Source organism: Centruroides vittatus, unplaced genomic scaffold (genome assembly GCF_030686945.1).
Source record: "Centruroides vittatus isolate TY-2023 unplaced genomic scaffold, ASM3068694v2 contig_4, whole genome shotgun sequence".
Taxonomy (NCBI): Eukaryota; Metazoa; Arthropoda; class Arachnida; order Scorpiones; family Buthidae; genus Centruroides; species Centruroides vittatus.
The window spans coordinates 4,084,163-4,109,612 of NW_027122214.1; the positions used below are offsets into that span (position 1 = coordinate 4,084,163).

Sequence of the window (25,450 nt, forward strand, 5' to 3'; positions counted from 1 at the left end):
GTGCCAAACAGCACAGAAAATGAAGAGCTAATTCAGCAAATATATGATCAGAACCATCAAATAAAGGAACAAATCACACAGGAAGACTTCATGGAAAACACCAAACTGAGCCATAGCTTTCAACCAAAAGGAACAACTCATTCAAGGCATGTAATCCTAAGCGTTACTCCTAGTATTAGGAACATACTTATGCAAGAAAAAAGGGTCTTCGTGGGATGGTACTCCCTAACCGTGGATGATTACATCTCAACCATCCGATGCTTTAACTGTTCGGGATACTGGCACACCTCACATAGATGTGAGGATAGGCAACGCTGTAGCCATTGCACTAGACGTCATAAATTTAAGGACTGTCCTAACCTACAGAAGGAACCGAAATGTATAAACTGTATCAATTATAACAAAACCGTACCAGAGAATAAGGCAATGAATACTAATCATAATGCATTTGATAAACACTGCCCAATAACAAAATGGCACAGAGCTAATCAAGTTCACAACACCCATTATGAATAGTCAGCCTCCTCTTATCCCATCCCCCAGTATGGACAATAACATAAAAGCTACCTATCTGAAAAATAAAAACAAGACAAAAAGTTCTCTAAATATACTGCAAATCAATCTCCAACGGAGCATGGCTGCTTCCACTAATGCAATACAAGCAATAATTGAGAAAGAAGCAGACATCCTAGTTTTCCAGGAGCCCTACCTTCGCGATAATACGGTCTCAATGCTTGGAAGTGGTAAAATCCTCACTAGACGAATAGACAATTACCCGATCCGCACAGGTTTCATGATAACCAATAGGCACCTTAACTGCCAGCTAGTCACTCAGTGTAGCAAAATTTATACCACTACGATCAGTGTTGACTATGGAGAGCGTCAAATTTTTATTATCAGTGCCTACTGCCCGCCTTCGGAGGAAATAGAGGCTCCCCTACAAGAAATTAGAGACATCTTTAAAGAACTCCCTGCTAACTCTATACTCATCTGTGGAGATTTTAATTCAAAATCACCGATCTGGCACAGCCCAGTAGAAGATTCAAGGGGCCGTGCAGTCTGTGAACTTATGACCGAACTGGACATTCAGTCCTATAACGTCAGCACGCTTCCAACTTTCTCCAGTAGTAACGGGAAAAGTTGGATCGACCTATGTCTGGGCAACAGGAAATCTACCATATTTAACATCGACTGCAGGACTCAGCATCAGGTTTCTGCAAGCGACCATGCTTACATCCTTACCAAGATAACAGACATCAACTGCCCTGCTAACATCAACATCTGTAACAACACAAATTGGGATCATTATGAGGAAAATATCAAATGTATGTGGGACCCCTCTGACCTCATTAGCATCAACTCTTGTCAGGAAATTGACATCGCTGTTGAACAGCTCCAAAGGGCTCTAAGGGAAGCATTCTATTGGTCCACCCACATCAAAGCTAAAAAGCCCTCGGCTCCCTGGTGGAACAAGGAACTGGAGACAAACAGGAAAAAAGTCCGGGCGGCAAAGAGGCGCTACGTGCGAGAGGTAGACCCCACTACTAAACTCTCTCTTAAGCAGACGTACCTAACTCTTTTCAGGGATTATAAAACTCTCATAAATCGCACTAGAAGTAATTCTTGGAAGAACTTCTGCACTTCTTCTAACTCAAAGGGCCCTTGGAGTATTCCATATTATACTGTAATTAAAAAAAACAAAGCCTCTACCATTCCGGCCACCATTTCTAATCCCAATATTCATACCACCAACCTGAGAGAGACATATAGAGCTATTTTCTCAGCTCTTTTCCCCCCTGATGATCCTATTAACGACTCCGCAGAACATAAAAACACGAGGGAAAAAAGCCAAAAGGAATTAACTACTTGCAATGATTGTCCTTTCACTTCAAACGAAATTGGCAAAGAATTTCAAAGGATAAAGAAGAGAAAGGCCCCAGGCCCAGATCTTATCGATTGGAGGATGGCCCAGCATGCGTTCTCTGCCATCCCCACCACTTTTCTCATACTGTTCAACAAGTGTTTATCTCTGGGATACTTCCCAAAACTTTGGAAAGAAGCCTCTGTTAGACTCATTCAAAAAGAGAAGAACTCATCACCGACTGACGCCTCCGGCTATCGCCCAATCTCTCTCCTAGCAGTGATTGGGAAGGTTCTGGATGCACTGATGGCGGGAAGAATCCTCCATCACCTCGAGAATCAGGCAGCCCTAAATGAAGCACAATATGGCTTTAGAAAAGGTAAGAATACACATCAGGCCATTGGAAAAATCATCCAATATATTCAGACTGCAAAACTCGAAGGTAGGCACACCATGATGGTCACCATTGACTTCAAGGGCGCTTTCGACCACGCATGGTGGCCAGCCATCCTGTCTACTCTGATCAAAACAAACTGTCCGGCCAACATTCTAAAACTTCTTCGCAGCTTCCTTTCGGAAAGGGAGGTAATGGCAATTGAGACTGGTAAAATCCACTATAGATCGTTTATCTCGAGAGGATGCCCTCAGGGCTCAAAATCAGGACCTCTCCTTTGGAATATCCTATATAATGGTCTATTGAACATCACTAAAGGAACAAATCTAAATGGAGACCCATATATTCAAGGCTATGCAGACGACACAGCCATCCTGCTAAGCCATCATAATCATGATACCTTACAGACTTATACTAATAATCTGCTGAAGTTGGTACACAAGTGGAGTGAGGAGAACAAGCTCATTATCAATTATAATAAATGTAACTGTATGGTTTTCCCTAAAGGGAATCCCCTTCAGAAGCGTCCTTCTATTAAAATTAACAATCAAAAAATCCAGTGGACAAACAATATCAAGTATCTAGGTCTGATCCTAGACCCAAAACTGACTTGGAGGGACCACATCCACTACACTTACGACAAGGCTGTTAGAGTTAATCATGCACTTAGGTGCATCGCCCGTAATTACTGGGGCTTAAATCATCAAAACAGCAGGACAATCTACAAGGGGGCCGTAGAGCCAATTCTCACGTATGGCTGTGAGGTCTGGGGCCATGCTGTTGCCAAGACCCACATACGCCGTAAACTCCTCTCAGCACAACGGACCTCAGCCATTGCAATTACCAAATCCTATAGAACAGCTCCTACGGATGCCCTATTGGTTATTGCAGGGCTACTCCCTATTCATCTGACTATCTTATACAGGTATATTAAGAATCTCTTCATAAAGATGATCACAGCAGACATCAATCAAGATCAACTCCATAAACACATCTCCGACTTAAAGCTTCCTGATCTTACCCACTCTCTTGTCAATGAAATTGTTAAGAATGGTATTGACCTTAACACGAAAATGGAAAACAAACACCCAGCCAATAATATCTCTAGCAACTTTTACCTCAAAGAAACCTTTATCCCGAACGGCCTCAACTTCTTTACCGACGGCTCGAAAACGTCAGATGATGTAGGTGCCTCAGTATGCCTCGAAGATTCTTCAAAAAGGAACTTTTGGCAAGCAGTATACAAACTGCATAAAAATTGCTCTATTAACCAGGCAGAATCACTAGCAATCTTCAACTCATTAAAGTATATTCATACTAATATCCAATGGCTACAACACAGGACAATCAATATTATCAGTGATAGCCGGATTGCCCTCCATCAAATTAAAAATGAAAATGTCAAACTCCCCATAATTGAAAACAGCCTCAAGTTAATATATGCACTCGAAGACTCCACCAAAATAAACTTCTACTGGATAAGAGGTCACTCTGGAAACGTCGGGAATGATAGAGCTGACCACTTGGCCAAAAAAGCTAAGGATATTGCAACGAATTGCAACCACTCGTCACTCCCAATGTCCTATCTCTGTAGCAAACTTAATAATATCATCATGGACAGGTGGCAAAATGAGTGGGATAAAAGCAACACCGGTCGCATCACTCATGAATTCATCCCTAATGTTAACAATAGGATGTTTAACAAACACCTAGAAACCTCGCATGCTCTCACTCAGATTATGACGGCACATGGTAACTTTAAGGCCTACCTTTGTCGTTTCTTAAAGAAAGGCAACGGTCTGTGTGACTGCGGTGTAGAAGGTGATGATCCTCATCACCTTATCTTTACTTGCACTAAGTACGTTACTCACCGCTCTCATCTGAGGCAACTGGTGGAAAAAGACGGGCACCACTGGCCCTGTAAACTAAACACCTTCATCGACAATAGGAAAATCTTCTGTGCCTTTACAAACTTTGTTCACAACCTTAATCTTATGAACTATCAACAGACCTTCTAAAAGCAACTCATATTTCCACATCCTCGTTGCAGTGTTACCATGCTCCTATTCAGCCTAGTGTGTTGTATCCTGTTTAACTTTGGCATCATCGAGCTCTTTCTCATCATGTTTAACCATTATATTTTATTTATCCTTTATCATAAGGCTACCATTGTATAATGTACTGTACATTCTTTGCTTATTGTATAACCACTGTATTCCGTCTCCCCCCGTATTATGTACAATCTCCGTATCCTGTACCATTCATCCTCTGTTACATTTTTATCCACTGGTCTTTGTATTTCTGCTGTTTTATGTTCAACATCCGTTCTATGTAACTTCCTTGCCATACCCTGTATCTTGGTGCATCATTTTCCGACACCTATCCCTTACTAACCTCTACCTCCTCTCTCCGGTTCCCTGCTGCTATGGTTACTCCTGTAGCTCGCTCCCCCTAATTGGTTACCGTCGCGTCTTACCCCCTTTTGTTTACTTTCTACTTGCGGTCCCTTCTGTTTCAATTGCATCCTCCTCAGTTCCCGGCAGACGCCCTACAGCCCTCCTTTCCTCCTCCTTTTTTTTTTTTTTTTTTTTTTTTTTTTTTTCCCCCCCCCTTCCTCATCCCCACCCACCCCACTCTCTACTACCTTACCTATCCCCCTTTCTTTCCCAAGGCTATACCATTGAGTCAGGCCTTTCCTTTAACATCCTATCCTATATTCGTTGAAAGGGACATACTATGTTCAACGTGATTCCACGAGAAATAAATTTTAAATTTTGGCCTTCATTTAAAATTTCTTATAGCATAAGAGTATTTGTTTTATCATCTTGTTAAAGTGACAAATTGTGATAAAGTCAAATACTTCTTATAATCAGTTTTATTATCTGGTTGAACAATCATTTAGCACATCATTTTAAATTATAGTTTATATAAGTGTACAGCAATTATTTACTGCTTAATATAATTTTTATTAATAAAATAATAAAATTTATTAGCTAAAGGATTTTAAATGTTTCCAGCTCATTTTTAAAGAATTTTATTATATTATAATAGTTTCATCATAAAAGTACTTCTCTTATATTAGGTTTCTGAATAGACAAAATTTTTTGCCATGCACCTAAGATAACTTTTACAGGAAAATAATTGGATGGTATATAGGTGGTTTATGGAATGTATAATTTTGAAAATCCCTGATATTGGAGAATTGAAATTAGAGGTAATTTATGAATAGATTAGAGTTACGAGACTTATAAGTCAGAAAAAAAATTTTCTGAATAGTTAAGGAAAGTAGCATCATTATCAATAATATATATATATAAAAAAAAACATCTTAGTTTAATTAATATAAAATGGTACAGTACATATTGAAATAAAACAGTAAAGATGTTTTATTTCAATATTAAACATTTCTGAAATTATTCTCTTCAACTTCAGAAGAAGTTAATGAACTATGTTAATAAGAATAAATAAACATCAAACATCTTTGTAAACAAAGTTGAATCTAAGGATTTTGGAGTTTTAATAAATACATTTTTGTAAATTTTAAGATTCAAATATTTAAATTTACAGTTTAAAACAACTATTTGAAACTTATTCAGTCTCATTCAAACAATTTGCTAATTTTATACTCTACAGTTGAAGAGAATAATTTCAAATTTAAATAGAACTTCAAACTTCATGAAAAGGTTCAGTTTTTCTTTTAATAATCCTACTAAACTTCTCTGATAAAAGATTTATCATCTGATAAATCTGCAGTCCTAAATCTTGCCAATTTGTAAGTTGACAGTTTGGCTCTTCACCAATTTATGTAATTCTTGATTTGATTTGAATGAATTCCTTATAATTTCTATAAGCTTTATTATTATTAAATTAAATATCTACTAATGTGAGGTTGATAATAATAAGGGCTTATCACATCATATCTACCTCACATTAATAGATATTTAATTTAATTTAATTATACCAAGGTCTAAAAGCAATCTTTCTCATAATTTCTTTATTGTTATCTTTTTTGTGGTTTAAAAAAAAATTATTTTTCTCAGTCTGTTTTGTTAAAGTATTTTTTAGTACAGATTATATATGAAAAGGAACAAAAAGATATAAGTTGAAAATTTTTTATAAGTTCATTATTTTTAACAAACTTATAAAAAGTCCGAAGGTTAAAAACTTTTATTTAAATTAATGATGATGATAATTTTGTTTAATTTGTTGTCATTTCATTTTTTTCCCAATTTAAAATTCCTAATTCTATAATCTACACAGCTTACATATAATTTGGACTTATATGATATTATAATAATAAATGCTTACTGGAACAAACAAATCAGAAATTAAATCTATTACACGCCTTTAAAGTATCCAGCATACTGTTAAATTATCATAAGAACGTTTTCGATCACTTTTAGAGATCTTCTTCAGTTACCCATTAAAAAGAACAAACAAAATTCGAATTTAAAAGATCGCAAAAGTTTCGTTCATAATGACGTCATCACTAACGTAAAACATTAAGAAATTAAAAAATTAAACAAATCAAATAATTCTAGTTCCCGTGTGTAAATAACTTAACGGTAAAAACAAAATAAGATGAGAATGGAGAGAAGCGGCTAGTGCGTAGAAGTGAAATTACGTCATATCCGTTATATGGAAAGACTTCCAGGCGGTTGCTAAGCTGTCCGAGTCTCTATGATTAATGCAGTGTTTGCTGAGGTGCGCCTTGTGTATCTCCATTTTTTCTATGTGTTTTATAGCTTGTGTTGATCTGGTAGGTTTAATGATCTCAGCCTTGTCCCAATAAACCGTCACGTCCTGCTCCTTGGCGAATGCCGCTAGTACCGTACTATCAACGTTTTTATTGACTGCGTATTTGTCTTCCTCTATCCTTTTTTTTCAAATTTCTCATGGTAGCCCCTACATACACAAGGTCTGAGTTGAATCTCTTATCCCTTAACGGTATCGAGTAAACTCCCGTGAGGGTGTCGTATCTATATCTTTCCTTGTCGTTTCTCAAAAGTTTATAAACCGTGGGATTACGTCTATAAACTATGCGGAAATTCCTTTTTCTGGCTACTTTCTTAGTGACTTTGTTTAAAAACGGTATGTAATTAAGGACAATCCTTTCTTTCTGCTCATTTTTCTTTATACGTCGGCTGTGTGGCTGGTAGGTCTTAATAAGGGTATCTATCGTTTGTCTCCTGTACCCATGTTGTAACGCTATTTCGCGTATGTAATCTAACTCTCTGTCTGTATCATAAATGCTAGTACAGTGCGTGTGAGCTCTCTTTATCCATGATTTAAAAGCCGTTAATTTTAGGTGTTCCAAGTCTGATGAATTCCTGGGAATGATGTAAGGTTGATAAATCGGCTTGCGGTATACTTTTGTTACTATGTGTTCCTCTCTGCATATAATCTCCAAATCAAGGAAATTAACCTGTCGCTCACTTTCTTGTTCTAGCTCCAGTGTGAGACCATAGGAGTTATCGTTGACCAAGTTTATAAAACGGTTTATATTCTGTTTATTTTTCCACAAAATGAAGATGTCATCCACGTACCTTGTGTAAATCACTATATCTTCTTGGAAGAAAGGTAGGATGTAGTTTTCCAATTTATGCAGGACAAGCTGAATCTCTGAGTTTACTCGATACCGTTAAGGGATAAGAGATTCAACTCAGACCTTGTGTACGTAGGGGCTACCATGAGAAATTTGAAAAAAAGGATCGACGAACACAAATACGCAGTCAATAAAAACGTTGATAGTACGGTACTAGCGGCATTCGCCAAGGAGCAGGACGTGACGGTTTATTGGGACAAGGCTGAGATCATTAAACCTACCAGATCAACACAAGCTATAAAACACATAGAAAAAATGGAGATACACAAGGCGCACCTCAGCAAACACTGCATTAATCATAGAGATTCGGACAGCTTAGCAACCGCCTGGAAGTCTTTCCATATAACAGATATGACGTAATTTCACTTCTATGCACTAGCCGCTTCTCTCCATTCTCATCTTATTTTGTTTTTACCGTTAAGTTATTTACACACGGGAACTAGAATTATTTGATTTGTTTAATTTTTAATTTCTTAATGTTTTACGTTAGTGATGACGTCATTATGAACGAAACTTGCGATCTTTTAAATTCAAATTTTGTTTGTTCTTTTTAATGGGTAACTGAAGAAGATCTCTAAAAGTGATCGAAAACGTTCTTATGATAATTTAATAGTATGCTGGATACTTTAAAGGCGTGTAATAGATTTAATTTCTTATATGATATTGAAATAATGTCAGATGCAAGCAACTAATGTTCCAAATACTGTTTAGATCCCACTAACAAAATATCTTAAATGAACTAAAAGTACTTTGAAAACATTTGGCTAATAAAAATTAACTTATTTTAAACTTGTTTATGAAATAAAAAGTAAAACACTTAAAGACTTGGTTTTATGCTTTTTTTTAAATGACCATTGTATACATTCTTTAAAAGTTTTAATAGCTTGCTTCTATTATTTTTAGATTGTATTTAATTGATTGATTTATATAAAATGGAAAACAATTTTGAAAATTTTTAAGTTAAAAATATTTTTTTAATAGGTTAACCCAGCATTTATGGTCTGTAGTGATATATATATATATGCATACATTGAAAATAAAAACAAAATGTGTTAAACAAAATCAATTAAATATATGTCCATATTATTAATTAATTAGTTACAGTCATTAGTAACATATGATAACAGACTTTTAATAAAAACTGAAAATAAAACTATGGTTCTATAGAATAAACAGTTTTTGTATTACCATATTTTGGTGCATATAATCTGCAATGATGCATACCCAAAACAAAATTGTCAAAATAAAGTCTTTGCATAATCTGTCCCACTGTATACCCCCATGTATATGAGATCAATCATTACTCCATTAGGTATAAATTTGTGATTGCAATTATAACTGGCATATATCTTTCTCCCTTTCAAACTGTCCTTTAAATATAGGTAACCTGTAGATTATAAAACAAAACTATGATAGATTTTAAAATATTTCAACAAAGAAAAGTTGAATATACAAACATTTAAGACAAAATAATACATATTCATACTCTAATTAGTATATATTTACATTTAGTATAGTGTTATTTTTAGAAGTTCAATTTTCTTGGCCAGAACTTTCAATCTTTACTTCATTAACCAATAGAAAATCCTAATCTTTCAATTTCTTAACTGCACATTTAAACCCTTTTAATTATAAAAAGAAGCCTGTAAATTTCAAAAAATAGTAAACACTAATGTTTTCAATATACTTATATATGCTACTCACAAGCCACTACAAAAAAGACAGAACAGAACATTTGATTCAAAAATTAAATATTAGTCTGTTCTATAGCTTTGTAGTAGTTGAAAAATAGCATAAAGTATGCCAAAAATGTTAACACTTAAAATTTTATAAAAGTTACAAAAAAATACTTATTAATGAATAGTTAAAAAAGTTGCAAGCATCAATGATCCTATCAATTTTATAAAATATAAATATTGTCACTTTATGTCAGACAGTTCAAGCACTTGAAATTTGAAACTATTAAACAATATTAATATAGTACTGTACATACATACATGCAGTAAATTTTGTACAGATAAATTGCCTTTTTAAAATACAGATTGTAAGCAATTCTTATATTCTTATGATTCAATTAACTAGCAGCCTTCCAGGCACTCCTTAAAGGAGCAATTACTCACTCTTCCTATCCTGTACATGCAAAACAAATCAGGTAAATTGTCAGTAAAGCCTTATGCACAAAATTTTCCAACAAATAAAAGGCCTCGCTAAAATCTATTTAAGTCAGATTGATAAATATCCTGAATTCCCATATAGCAGTGTGTCAGGGAGAAATAATGCCTTTTGCAAGGAAGTGTGGCATTGAAATTGGTATTTGGAGGTTACCGTCTATTATATAGCTTTATCAGATCTGACTAAAACCTACTGAAGAAAACCAAAAGCTAAGAATTTATGCAATCAAGTTAAGGTTGACAACAAATTTTTCTATATGGAATCCACTTGTACTGTACAGTACATCTGTAACCCTTTGTATCAAGAAACACTACAATTCACTTTATAAGTACCCTAGTAATAGTACGGTGTTGACTTAATGGGTTTTAAAGAAGGATGTTGCCATGCATTGGAACAAGCCTGTAGTACTCAAAATCTGTAGTATGTATTTGTTTCATCCATATTTTGGGAAAGTATCTGAAATTCATTAATTTACATGATTTGTTCAACCTAGACAACAGATGGGTGGGTGTCCTTGACTCACAGAACTAGGTGGTGTAGTTAGGAAATGCAAATTAAAATAGGATGATGCTCCAAGATATACTTTACCAGGTAGAAATTTACCAGCCATTCCATTATATTATGTTTTTAATTATTAACATCCCAGTAGTTAATGATAGTACATCATAAATTTTTAAAACTTATCATTTTTGTTTAATGAATACTGCACATGAGGTATTTTGTTTTTAAAATGTGTTTGAACTTGCATTAAATTTTAATAAGTTCAATCTTGTGTTAAATTTTAAAATAAGAATGATCTTTTTATTCAAATGATGTAATTCTAAGCTGATGATAATGTACTAGTTCAGGACAAAAAGATTTCTTGGTCAATTAGTTATTCAGTCTTGAAGTAAACATTTTTAATAAATATTTGTGTTATTATGGTGCCAAGTTGTATGAAGTAGTTGACTTAATAAAAACCTTTATAACAAATTATTTTATATTAGTTTTTAATAGTTAGACAAAATATGAACAAATAATGATATTTAATGATATGATTATTATAGAATATTCAAGCTTGGTTGTCTATATATATATCCATAACAAACTGCTAACAGAAAAAAGTAATGTTTTAATGTTTGAGATGGTACTTTCTACACTGCACACCAGTAAGTGCCATGCTTTAAACAGCCACTCCGGGAGGCATGGATTATATGGGGATGCAGGTTACTTAAATATATTTTATTTCTTCTAATTACACTGACTTATTTACAGATTACAAACAAAAAAAAATATTCTTGGGTATTTGTTTTAAATGAAAAAATGAATTTTCATTATTTTGTTTGAATTTGTTCCAAAAAATTCAAAAACTATAGAAATTGAACTACTAGAACAAAAACACTTAAAACCATCTTAACGTAAGAAAAAATGAAAATTATTTTCAGTTAATAACACACTGCTATTAATTCAGTATGATTTCCAATTGATCCATTTTTAAATCATGATATTTAGCAGATAATTCTAATATCAAAGCACAGTTAGAACAATATTCTAAGATAATAAAACTAAGTAAAATGCCCTTGCATACTGTGTAAAAATAAACTATACAAATAACAAATAATATTTAACCACACAAAGTTTGAGTAAAGATTTTCTTTTAATCAAGCAAAAGTTTGATTTAAAGCACTTCCAACTATTTATACTTCTTATCTGAGATAATAAGTAGGCCAAAAATCCCTATTTAGCCCAATAGGGTTTCTTGGCCAAATGCCAAATATTGAATAAGCATTCAGAAGTTACTATCACCAAATACAAAACAGTCTTGCCTTTCCTGACTATAAAATAAATGCTTGGCAAAATATCAACTGATTTATTTGGACCTGCATGAAACAAAAGGCTTAGAGCAATGTTTTCCAAACTTTTTCAGACTACCACCCTCTTTTAGTGCATATATTTCAATAGTACCCCCATAAAATCCATCAAAATTGACACAATAAAAATAAAACTTTAGTGAAAATTTTTTAAATTTAAGCATTTATTTTAGTAAACAGAGAAATAGTTGTCTAGAAGTATCTTACAGTACTTAATTAATTAATACAAAAATAATTAATGATAGGCCTGATCCCTGTTATGAAAAGACTAATTTTCCACATCAGCTCAATATTAGTGAGCAGCATCATTAGATTGCCCCATTTGAGTATTTGTAGTCATAGTAGATGATGAACTCTCACTTTAAATATGTTGCCAAATTCTTTCAAATATTGTGTGAAAAAGCAATTGGTAACACTTTCACAACAAAACTTATGAATACAGTGGACCCTCGTTATAGCGCTGCTCACTATACCATGCACTCAGTTATAGTGCGGGCGATGTTCACGATGCAATAAGCTCAAACATGTTTATACAGGTCCGTGCGGCGTTAGTGAGTAGTGCATTTTATTGTTACTGCATATTGAGTAATTGTGTATGTATTGAGCTCCTGAATGTATTTTGAATAGTGTTTAATCATTGTATGCATGATGAGTAAAAAAACAGCTTACAGTGTGAAAGAAAAACTTGAATTATTGCTAAAGTAAAGAGGTGAACCATGTTACAGCGCGTCGCTCGGTATAACAAGGTTTACCTTATAACACGGGTGCTGTTTCCCACCCAACATGCATGTTATATCGGGGGTCCACTGTAATTAAGATTAAGAAGTTTTAAAAGGTTGTCAAAATAAAAGAATAAGGTTTATCCTCAGTATTTAACATTTATTTAAATAAAAAAGCTTATCTTACATGACATTCCTCTACATGCATTTTTTTACATAAATGGAGTTGTCATACTATAAGATCAGGAGAAAAACAAAAATGTTAAAATTATAGAAATCACAGTTTTTATTGGTGAAATATTTTTGGGACTTCTCTATCCCATCTTCAGATCACAAAAATTCAAAATCAAACATTTGAATGAGAACTTCCATACAGTTCTGTTGAGTATTTTGGAGGTTCTCATTCAAACATTTGATTCACTTTCGTGGTCTGAAAATGGAATAGAGAAGTCCTGAAAAATGTTTTACCAATAAAAATCTGACTCCTGTAATATTAGCATTTTTGTTACTGTGAATAGTTAGTTTAGTTTGCATAATTTACATAAGTGTAACTTGTGTATTTTCTCACCACATTTACAAACAAGATGGGTCAAGCCAATCTGATAGCATGCTCCACAAAAGTGAATCAAATATTAATTCTGTTTAAAATAAATTTTATAAATTCTTGGAATCAAGTAGTTGTTCAGAAGTTTTCACTGAATATACAGTAAGTGGCATGGTTTATAGATTCCAAAGGAACCGGGTAGTTTTTACCATAGCTATACAGTGACCGTAAACAAAAATGTTCGGTTCCCTTTTGCGCATGCATGTGCACATGCACACTAAATGGATTGAAAGGTACATAATCTCCAATATATATTGTCTGACAGATGCACAAAACTCCTAACATAAAGTCATATGTCTCAAAAACTGAATTTACACTGCATCTGTTTGAGGTTCGATAGTTGAATTTTTTATTTTAAAATTAATTTTTATTCCCCTTGTCTTCCAACACATCCTTGCTTTCCAGTGTCTCATCCTTGCTTCCAGTATTCAATAATAAAGATAATATTTCTTAAAAATAAAAATGTATATAATTATATGATAAAAGGTAAAAATTAAATTTTGCCATTGAGGCCCATTGTTTTCTTGACAGCCTCACCAAGTAGTGTATTCAGTAATCAGTTCTGTTACTTTAAAATAAAAATAAATATAACACATATCACGTAACTTTGAGACAAAGATTGACTCCGAGGACTCAGCCTGTTGGACTGGGGACTGAAGTGGGTGTAACATCACTGAACCAGGACTGGGCGAGACTGTCTCCCTTCGGGGCATTCAGTTGAGCTTGGACCAGCGTTGGGGGCCTTCCCATGGAATGCCTCAGCTATGCAGCGCATCTGTCCTGACAACAGATACAACCGTTTCAGCAGGCAACTAACAGCTGACTCAGAACTGGCATGAACGAGGAGAATATGACTGTCTAATTAAAATAAAGCATTGCGATGGCCGAAGACCAGTGTTGACACAATGTGATTTCTGCCCAGTGCTCTGAATGTCAAAGTGAAGAAATATCACATAACTTCGATGGTAGAACATTACTTTCTGCCATTGAAGTTATGTGAAAGTAAAAATATATTAAAGAGAAAATGTATTTTCTATTTAATATATTTTTACTCTTAAACATTATCTCAGAATATTTTGATTTAAAAAATTTGTAAAAAAATATTTGTAAATTTTTTTTATTGTAATTTTGTGTGTTGTACCAAAATAAAATGTGTTGTACCACACATTTTATTTTGTTTATTGTAGCTTTGGATTTTTTTGTATTTCTGTTTATCAGGTTTTTCTTATTAAACTGGGGGGGACAGTTATCAGTCTAACAGACTTTGCTATAACAGGAAAAAAAACTGAAATTTAAACTAATATTTATCAAAGAACACATATTAAAAAATGTGGTGCACAGACTTAAGATAAATTAAAACATAAATTCAAAATAACTGCAACTTCAATAATTTCTAACGAAAATAAATGATTTCATACTATCCCTATTCCTCCTTTCGGAATCTTACTAATCTAAAGCATACTATAATTTGTATAATTTATAATCAGTTTATCGATTATCATCTTCCATCTTTCATTTATCAATTTTAGAAAGTCAAAGAAAAACAAAAAAAAAAAAATCTAGAAAGGTAACTAAGATAATTTATTAACATTCTCCAAAAAACAACAGAGGGCAGGAAGTACCTTGGTACCTCAGTCCTTTGGTACTGAATCTACTTGACAGCACCCATATTCTCAAAATCTAGGATATACCACTTGTATTCTGTAATATGTAAAATCAATTATAGTACAATTTATAGACAAAAGGCATTTATCATATTTTTAATTTATTTCATTTAAAACATATTCTCTCCACTTCAAATTAGTACTGTATTGTCTTGCCCCATACATCACACTTTTCCATTAGCAACAATTGTGCCAATCATCTATAACTCCTTTCAGGAGAAAAATTTATGAACTGAAATAATTGACTTCTGGTTTGCATCTGACATTCATATATTGTTAATCTGGCCCTCCTGTCACTAAGCTTTCCATATCTAGTCTTGAATTTCATTTATCTAACACCATTCTTGTGATTAAGGAAAGACAGACAAATGACAAAAACTTTTTAGGTTTACTTTTTTTTTACATTGCAGCCCAATTAATGGATGCATAATAAAATTATTGTTGAAGAAAAAAATTACAACTGAATATTGTGGCACATTAATAACATTACAAAATAGATTTTTGATTTTAAAATTAAATAAAACTAACAAACAAGAATTATTACAAAAGTATTTGACCATTAAAAAACAAATATTAAAAATTTACGAAAGTAACTAAAGGAGATTATTTTGCCAATGTAATTTTCTGACAATCAAATCTTATAAACAGCATAATCTTTTGAATATTTAAATTTGTTATAAAATTTTAATACTAAAATAAAATAATAATAAGAATAAATAGATATTTTACATTTCGAATTTCCGACGTTTATTTTTATTTCTAAAACTGAATAGGAAAGTTTCTAAAAATATTAATATACTTACAAGAATAGAAATGATAATGCCAAATTTATCAAACCATAACATGGGCTGTTTAAACATAGATATAAAGTAATTTGGACTAAAAGCTAGTTATTAAGTTATCATCTTAATTTAATTTGAATATTAAAATTAATATAATTTAGAATATTCTAGAAGAAAAGATCAATCAAGAACAAGATATGAACGTGCAATTCCTACTTACTGTGCAATGCACTTCCATTTATACTAGCCAGATCTATATCTGATCTTTGCTTCTAGACCAGATATTGAGATATAATTATAGGATTATATCTGAATATCATTTAAATTAATTGTGTCAGTTGTCTCCAGTTGGTCACTTGGTATGTCAAATGTGTTCACAGCCCTATGGTTATATCACGTAAATTAATTGGTCTGGAAATGAAGATCAGACAGATATCTAGGTAGCATAATTGACAATGCAACTGCACAATAAGCAGGAGCTGTGGATTCAAGTCCTGCTCCAAATAAATTTTTTCTTCCACAATATTCTAAAATTAATTTATTTATTAAAATAAATAGCCTACCTTTAATGCAAATTACTTTATATATTTAATTTAACTAAGTTATAGCCCAATAATTCTGGTGTTATCATTTGAATAAGTTATAATTTGGGCTTAGTTTACTGTACAGAAATATTTAAATTTCTGATGTGACTAAACAATAATTCAAAAATTTATTCTTATAAATACAATTTTCAAATCACAAATTTTAAGTTTTGTATGGATTTTATCAACAATTTCTACTGCTTCCTGTTTAATTCTAAAAATGAATCTAATGGGTCTAAAAAAAAAAAAAACACTTATTAAAGGTTCTCCTACACTTTTAGGAATTTCATTGGATTCATTTAATCTTTAGACTGATTTAATTTAATAGCCACAGGAAGACAGCTTAAACCTGTTTCACAACTGTTGAGAAAGTGGAATCTGTAAGATTCCAAAATTGTCCACATAATACTTGTGTAGTTTTTACTTTCTGCTTCCATTTCAAAATCAACTAGTGGATTCCTTAAAAGTGTTCCTATTAGTTAAAATACACAGACTGATTGGTTTAAAATTGACAAAGGAAACTGCAGCCATCTGTTACCAGAATGCTTCGTGATTTTACTATTCTCTGATTGGTTGGAATATGTATAAATCTTCTAGAATTTAAGAATAGCTTTTTTTTTTTCAAGTTAAAAATTCACCCAGAAACTGATTGTGGAAACTAATCCACATGATTTTACATGTTTGTGAAATGACTCCAAAGTGGAAAACTTGTTATTATGATGCAGATCTGTCTTAGCCTGTTTTCCACATCATAAAGAGTGATTGCAAAACAGGCTTTATGGTACTGCTGCATTATTTTGATACCAAAGCAATAAGTTTTGTTACCTTAAAATAAAAATAAATATAATATATATTGCATGACTTCAATTGGGTAAGATTAGGTAATTACTCAATTATATTAAAATTGTTTTAACTATAGAGCACATGTCTTGGTCCCCAAATCTGTCTTGAGCAGCTCCTATATTCTTAAAATCTGGATACACCAACGCTATTCCCTATGTGTTTCAATAACAATATTAGAATTTTGATATTTAAATACTAACACTAAAATTTATTATTGTTTTTCCACCCATTGCAAACTTTGGAAAAACAAAATCGAATAGAATATATATTAAAGATAATCAAAATGAAAAGAACCAAAATCTTGCACAAACTTAGGATAGGCCAATTAATTTCAATAAAGAACGTTTAAATTGTTATGATTCTCCAAAATGTACATCTAAAAACTTAGTTATGGCATTATAAATAAAATTTCTCCAAGGAGAACTTAAATAGCTTTTTAATTTCTTTAGGAATGATACAGGATCTCTAAAAATAAAAATTAAAAAAAGATATCAGAGATCTGAAATCATTTTCTCTGGAGAATAATGACATTATGAAGTAGTGAATAAAAACTTTATAAAAGATATTTCAAAATAAGTACATGATTAAGTAGATCTTATAATGTTAATACAATTTGCATCTATTAACATTCCTGTTCACTACTTAAAAGTACTTCATAAAAAAAAGTAGATGCAATATTAGTTGAAAGAAAATTAGTATTTCAGAATAAATAATGATAAGAGCTGGAAAATAGTTGAGAAATTAACTATTCAGAGAGATTAGAAAATGAAATTGTTAATGGAAAAGTTTTCCACGTGTTACAGAAATGTACATTTAAGTATATAAACTGTTAATCATTAGTTTTCTATTAAATAAATTAATAAATAAGTATGTTTTTATAAATGCCAATTATTTTGGGTTTGGGTTTATGGAAGTTAAGTTTATTTTTAATAAACTTCAACTTTATAAATTTTTTAAAATATTTTAAAATCTAATAACACACACAACAGATTTAGGTTGGCTGAGAGCCATGGAGAGCTGTGCTAAACTCGCCTCCAGTCAGTGTTGTGAGTAACTAACATGGTTATATATAAAAATTAATTAATAAATAGCTCTGGAAGAAAATAGGGAGGTCCAAGTAGTGTAACTGATAATATATCGTCATGGTAAGCAGGAGGTACAAGTTTGAGTCTCACTCCAGGTAGATTCTTTCCTTTCAGAATATTCAATTAAAATATAAAAATTTGAAAATTTATTTATTTATAATTATTAAATTCATTATGAGAGGGCTGCTTAACCACTTAATTTGGCTAGAGATAGGTTTCTAGCCAAATTGCTTTGTATCTAATTATGAATTAGCCTTAATATAGCTCAATAAATAGTCAAGATTTTTTTAAATTAAATAGATAAATAATAATGCACTTTGAATATTCTGTTTAATCATCATTCTGATGAAAATGATACAATATATATTGAGATACGAGGTATTAATACTTGTACTTGAGAAAATTAGAAAAAATTATAGCCAGACATTGTAAAAGAAATGCTACATTTGGTCACATTTCTGATTTTTATATTAACATTTTGAAAGTGTATTTAGACAAATTTAATTTCTTAAATTAAAGTGTTATGTTTTGGTAATATTTTAAATAGGAAATGACAATGTAAAAAGAAAAAATACAACAGAAAATATCATTAATTATATAGCATGTATTTACAAATGTTATATACTGTATTTAATGTGTTTGAAAAGTACTGGTAGTTGTTAGTTATTACGAAACGTTTGTTAAAATAACAAAATAATAGTAAGTTTTGAGCAATGCATTTTGTTTTTTCACTCCACATCATATGAATTGCTTTGTCAAGAGTAACTTATCCCTTTAAAAGTTATTTTACTTAAAAGTTTAAGTTAACAATAACTGATGAGAAGTCTGTGATAGGAATGAGTAATCAAATCTGAAATAAATCAATCTATCTGTAGCAAATTGGGATAAATAATATATTGAATAAAGCTAAAATATCTTAATTCTATAAAATAGGAAAAAATAGGAAGCTAAATGTTAAAATAAAAATTCTGTAATTCTTTACATTTTTCCTGAATTAAAATAAAAATATTAATTTTCCTATATAATCTAATCTTTAATTAAAAACAAATTTTTTGAGTGTAACTTTAGAGACAATGTCCTATATATCAATACTTAGATTAAAAACAACTTAGTTTTATATTAGTTTTATTAAATTTGTTAATTATCAACATTTTTAAGTTAATGGGTTATATAAAACACATTTTATATGAAATAATCAAATTTGTATAATTTAAAAAACAAATAACTGAAAAAAACATTTTAAAAAAATATAAAATTTTATACTTTAAAATTATCATCATCTTTTCATAGAAACAGATTCACTTCAATGATTTACAACATAAAAAAAAAAACTAACTATATTTATTTTTATATTATATATTGTTACCATAAATTTATAATATAGTTTAATTAAAAACACAAAAATACTTCACTCACAATGTAAAATATGATTTTAAAAAATTAAAAATATAATATAATGATTTAATAAATTGTTAATTGATAAATTTTGTGTTTGTAAAATGTACGACTACAAAATTCTGAATATCCATACGTCAATTATAATGTACAAATAAAATTTTTTATGACTTTTATTGATGATGATTGAACATAATGTCATTTACAACACTATATGGATTCTAAATTGTTTAAGAAAACAGATATTAACTGTATTGTCAATGACAAAGAATTTATTTTTATGAATTTTGTATCAACATAAGTTTTGTAATTCAAAATAAATAGCTTTATGCTAATTTCACTTTTAAAATACTATATGTTATTTATTGTCTCTTAAAGAAATATCTTTTATAAAATTCACTTTTTCAATAATTAAAAAATACCATTAAATTCTTTTTTGTAAATTAATAAACGACCTATTTCTACTCACTATATTCCAGATTTAAAATAGTTAAGTAAAGACTTCAAACTATACAGTACGGCCATCACTTCCTACACATTCTAATTCATGCATTTATAGTATGTCATTTACTTTAGAATTGCAAGACAGTATTAAATCAACATTGAAACCTACACATTTGTCTCATACTTAACTCTAGTTTGAATATTTAAATTTACATTTAAGTCAAAATTAAATTAAACAACAATAAAGATACGCGATGGTATATCAACTCGAATAGCTGATATCTCATCAATTAATCGATTTAAATTCATAAAATAATCGCGCGCTATCAATCACATTATTTCTTTCAATTAATTTTAAAATGAAGAATTTATAAATCACTGAAAACATTTAAAATAAGCAATCTTTATATAAATGGCTTAATTCAACTTTTATTGTTTACAAACATTAAAACCGCTCAGCAATATAAAATTTCCTTCATAAAAGCAATTTTATTTTACTTTTATTCTTGTTGATAAAGTGAAACAGACTAAATTAAGATATCTTTTATCTCTTTTACAGCTGATTGTTATAAATAATAATCAAAACATTGAATATGAAATTAGTCAAAATCAGTGTGAAACATGGAACCAATTTTTTTTATCCAGTGTTTTATTTATTATTTTTTTCTTTTTTAACCAATTGATCATTTTACAGTATGAGAAATTAAGCATAATTATTTAACATAATATTAAGATAAATGATTAATGTAATGGTAAATAGAATTTCAATAGGCGCAATAGGTTTTTAAAGCGAAGTGACTTACCTTCCAACCATTTCCAGCATTTCTATAATAAGAGAAATTGGTTGATATCCAGTTATATATTTCGCTCAAAGTCATTTTCTTTGTAGGAGAACTGTTGATAGCAAAAGATATCAAAGAGGCATAACTATAAGGTGGTTTACTCTCTTTCGGATTGCAGTCGTTGCTTGCAGCACAGCAGTCTAAGTTGCCGTCCCCCGATCCACCATTAATACCACCTCGGACATTTAAACGCGGTAACCAGTCCATAGATGTCAGACTTTTATCCAATTCGGCCATTGCGAATCGACTTTTATGTCATCCTTAACGGGCCAACTGCCACTTGCCACCATGTTAAAAACTATCGGCTCGTTCCACCCATGACATTATCGCACAGGCGGCATCTTCCGCTGACTGGTCGTGCATTCTGTTTTGTATTCGGTGCTGCGTCGCTGCCGTGTTGCCACCTCTACTGGAGATTACGCTTTTCGCCAAAATTTTCCGAATTATTTAATAGCGTTAGATCGAATTGTGGCTAAGAATGAAATTTATAAAATATTTTTTATTGCGTTAAATACTTTTAAATATTTTTAAATGTTAAAAATAAAATTTAATTTAAAAAAGCATTATTTATTTTTACTTTCGGTCTGACTCTACACGTTGCCATCTCAGAGCAAAATTATCTTTTGGAAATAATTCTTATATATCATTTTATAAATTTTTGTAAATGTAAAATTTAAAAAAGATACATAATGTTACGGAAGTTTTTTTACTACTTACTATAATTTTTTGAAGTATTTTCTTCAATATTAATTTTTAAACAATTGACGAAAAATAATTGCGTAGTTACATAAATTACGCGGAATAAGCGTTTACTTGAATATTTTAATATATTATTTATTACAAATTAAAATTCATTGTTTAGGTGTATATATAGTGCATTTTAAGTTTGACATTTTTTCATATAGATAAAAATTGTTTCTGTTAAGAAAACAATTCTTATATATACAGTGTAAAGATGAAGAAATACGTTGAATCTTTTTCCATTTTTGTATACTCAAAAATTTATTTCGTATACTTAAAAATTCTTAAACAGCGGCATTGATTATAATTAAAGATGAAAATAATAATGTAATTTTTATGAAATTATTTGAAAGTTTTATTTAATCTAATATTTAGTTCAAGTGTTTTGACGGCCGGATGGCCGATACGGTAATTCTGCGGTTAAAATGAATAGGATTGCCGTTTTGGGGATCGAATCTGGACAGGTGGAAAAACCCCAGAAATTTTTCAGGATGTAATCCGGCTGGCCCCTCTCTCGCCAGCCAACAGCTCCATCGTGGGGTTGGACGACCCCATAATGGACTTACTAAAATAAAAGCACTCTTAGTGCCCACAGGGTGGAGAGTTTTAAAAAAGTTCAAATGTTTTATTTTATAAATGGAATCGTTTAGCGCCATTATGGAAAAGGATATTTAAAGTTTATAAAAAAAAATTAAAATGTAAGTTAAGACACGACCGGATAGTCCAAATGGCTAAGACGGCCAGCTTACTGTCCTGGGCATCTCGAATCTAATCTGGGCAAGCAACCCAATTTGTCCCGCATACGTCGGGTCCTCTTCCTCGCCATCCGGCCTCCCTCATTGTGGGTTTATGCAAGCTCATGATGGACATGAAAAAAACTCTCTGGTGCCCATTCACAAAGAAAAAAGCCAAAAGTGAAAAGAAAATATTAATTATTAATATAAATATAAATTATAATATAAAATATGAAAACTCTAAGGACGTTAAAAAATATTGAAAACATTAGATAAAATACTTCAGAGTGAAAATTCAAAAATATACAAAAAATTTGGGCTGTGATTTCAACTTCTACCCGTAAGAATAAATGTATTCTGGAGTCATGTAGCGACACAAAATACTTATACACGAATTTTACAGTCATAATAATGAAATATATATTATAATCTATAATAATATAAATACATATAATAATGTTCTTCTTGCGAGTAGAGGTTGAAACCACAGCCAAAATTTGAATTAAAAAGTGTAATTTTTCATAAGACATCAGTTACAGTCCACACGTGCTTAAATATGGTCTTTTTTAAAGACACTTTCTGTCCTGTGGACATTGAGAGTGTCTTTTTTTTCCATGGCCTTCGTTGGTTCGACTACGCCCACAATGAAGCGGCCAATTGGTAAGGGTCAGGGTTCAACTTATCCAGAACTAAACTAATGAAAGATTCTCGAGACTCCTGACCCGAATTCTAATTCTAACTCCCAACCCCCATGTCATCCGTAGAGCCAGACTGATGCCTTTACCTCCCGGTCGTCAATCAAAAATACTTTTCAAAATTTTATTTAAGATTAAAAACATTGCAAATTATTCTGCATGGTGCCAGAAACTTCTATAAAGCACAGCGAATGAATCATTACTTACAAAATTTATTTTCTTGACATTGACTTTTTTCCTACATCACACGTTCATTTCTAATTCTTTGTATTACATTTTTGGTCTAATTCTTAAAATTTCGCAATTAATCTCCTATTTCAGAATTTCTGCAATAAATTTTAAACGAATTGCACAATTATTTGAAAAACTTTTCCTTCTTTAGCTAAAAATTTTCTAGTTAATCACGCAATTTTGTATAAATTTGTTTAATTTATTTCGAAGGAAATAAATAAACTGGAATATTAAGGAATACATAAATTCTGATATTTGTATAATCCAACGTTTGTAAATGAGGAAAATTATTTTTAAAAAGAATCGTATAAACAAATGCCGACAATTGTTTTTCATATTTAAAATGTAACTCTATGTTTGGTTTGGTTTAGTTGATGAGATGAAGCAGCGCATCACACGAACGATCTTTCAAGCGGTTGGGAAACTGGTCCTTATTTAGGTGTTAGAAATGTCAAAAAATCCAGTAAATCCACGCCGGCCAGCCCGTTAGTCAAGCTCTAACCCATGACCAACTAATTACCAGAGTTCATTGGTTTTATCCGTTCGGTTCGGTCACTGATGGGCCTATAACCCGATGTAAGTTACAAAGACGTACAAGGAAATCTCACCTATTTCTGTAGAGAAACTCGTAGTTAAAAAATTCAGAATTATCTTTTAGTTATTTCAGCTACTTCTGCTTTGTCTATCTTGCCATCTTTTTCCCATGATTTTTTCCATTTAGCCTCGACCAAATAAAAGAAGTTCGAGATATGAGATTTTCTGAATGGCCATAGAGTTTTGTGTACGAATATCTCTGTGATAATTAAGTTCAGCTCTAATACGTAAAAATTTATTTTTATCACAGAAAAAAAGAAATTAGTAAAATATAAAGATTGTTTAAATATAGAAATATTATTTTATCTGTCTAAAATATTTACCAGGAAAGTAATTTTCTACATTTGCTTTAACAATACAAACAAATTTACGAAAGGCTGTTCTGTTTTTAACTTTTCTCCGTTTTAACGAACGGACGGCATCAGCTGCCGCTCTGAGAGACTCGGGGTCGGATCTGGACAATCGAAAAACCCAGAAATTGTTTATGGGAGGTCCATCCACCACCTGGTCGCCCCCATTATGGGCTCTGCTGAACCCACAAAAAAAGCTCTCTTAGTCAGGGGCGAATTTTCTGGGCTTGCTTAGAGAAAAAGAGAAAGTTTTGACTGTCTTTTATATGAAAACAAAATATGCCAATAATAATTTATTCTAACGTGTAAACTCTTTTATCATTTGTGTTTGCTTTTACATTGACAACTAGCCATTTTAAGTCAGTGCGATGCTTGCGGGAACTCGATCGCGTATCGGAAGCTTGCGGTACTCAGTCAGCATACATGTATTGTGTACAGGAACGGATCTACATAGAGATTAATAAGGCTTAAGCCCTGGGCCCCCAGTGTCAAGGGCTCACAAATTTGAATTATTATTATAAATTTTTAATACTTTTTTATTTTAATATATTTCATATATTTCATGTGTAGATATAATGGACTTTATAATAGTCCATACTTTTTTATTCACACCAAATAAGGTTTCTGCCTATTGTTTAGTGCTAGAGATAGGCCTATTATTCTTATTATAACTTTCAGCATGCCCAAAAATTTTGGTCAGGATTCGCCCCTGCTCTTAGTGTCATAGAGCGGAAAAACTCAAAAGAAGGAAAAAAGCAAACTTTTTTCTATTGATCTCTTATGATTAAAATATAATGATGGTCAGGGCCGTTCCGAATAATTTTTGCGCCTTAAACAAGCCTAAAAATAGCGTCAATATATTTATATTTCTATAAGCATTACGATGGCTTTTTAGTATCCCTTCCAATTTGTCACCGGAGGCAGTCGCCTCTCTACTTCATCTATCGGCACGGCACGGCACGGCTTTAATGATGATGATTCTATTGAATAAGTATATACTCATGTACGGTACATATATATATAATTTTATAGATATAAAATGTATACATAATTGTATTTATTATCCGATAATTACGTTTATTAAATATCTAAAAACAATAAAGTCAAACTTCCAAAAATATACAATATAATTAAAACGTTTCATAAAAATAGATCCTTAGGAATTGAATTTTCTTCAGCACGATTCAGAATTTTCTATATACAATTTTGTTTGAGACAAATACAACATTAAATATATCAGTGGCTATTATAATGCGTAGAA

General features: G+C 31.5%; 1 protein-coding gene across 1 annotated transcript in view; it reads right to left on the bottom strand.

The window, feature by feature from the left end:
- LOC136976301 (forkhead box protein J2-like) overlaps positions 1-21,245 on the bottom strand; it is a 79,151-nt gene extending 57,906 nt beyond the window's left edge. Inside the window, exon 1 of the mRNA XM_067271541.1 lies at positions 20,806-21,245. Within this exon, the coding sequence (XP_067127642.1) occupies positions 20,806-21,081 (276 nt within the window). The 5' untranslated portion in view covers positions 21,082-21,245. The remainder of the gene's footprint in view (positions 1-20,805) is intronic.
- Between the last annotated feature and the right edge of the window lie 4,205 nt (positions 21,246-25,450).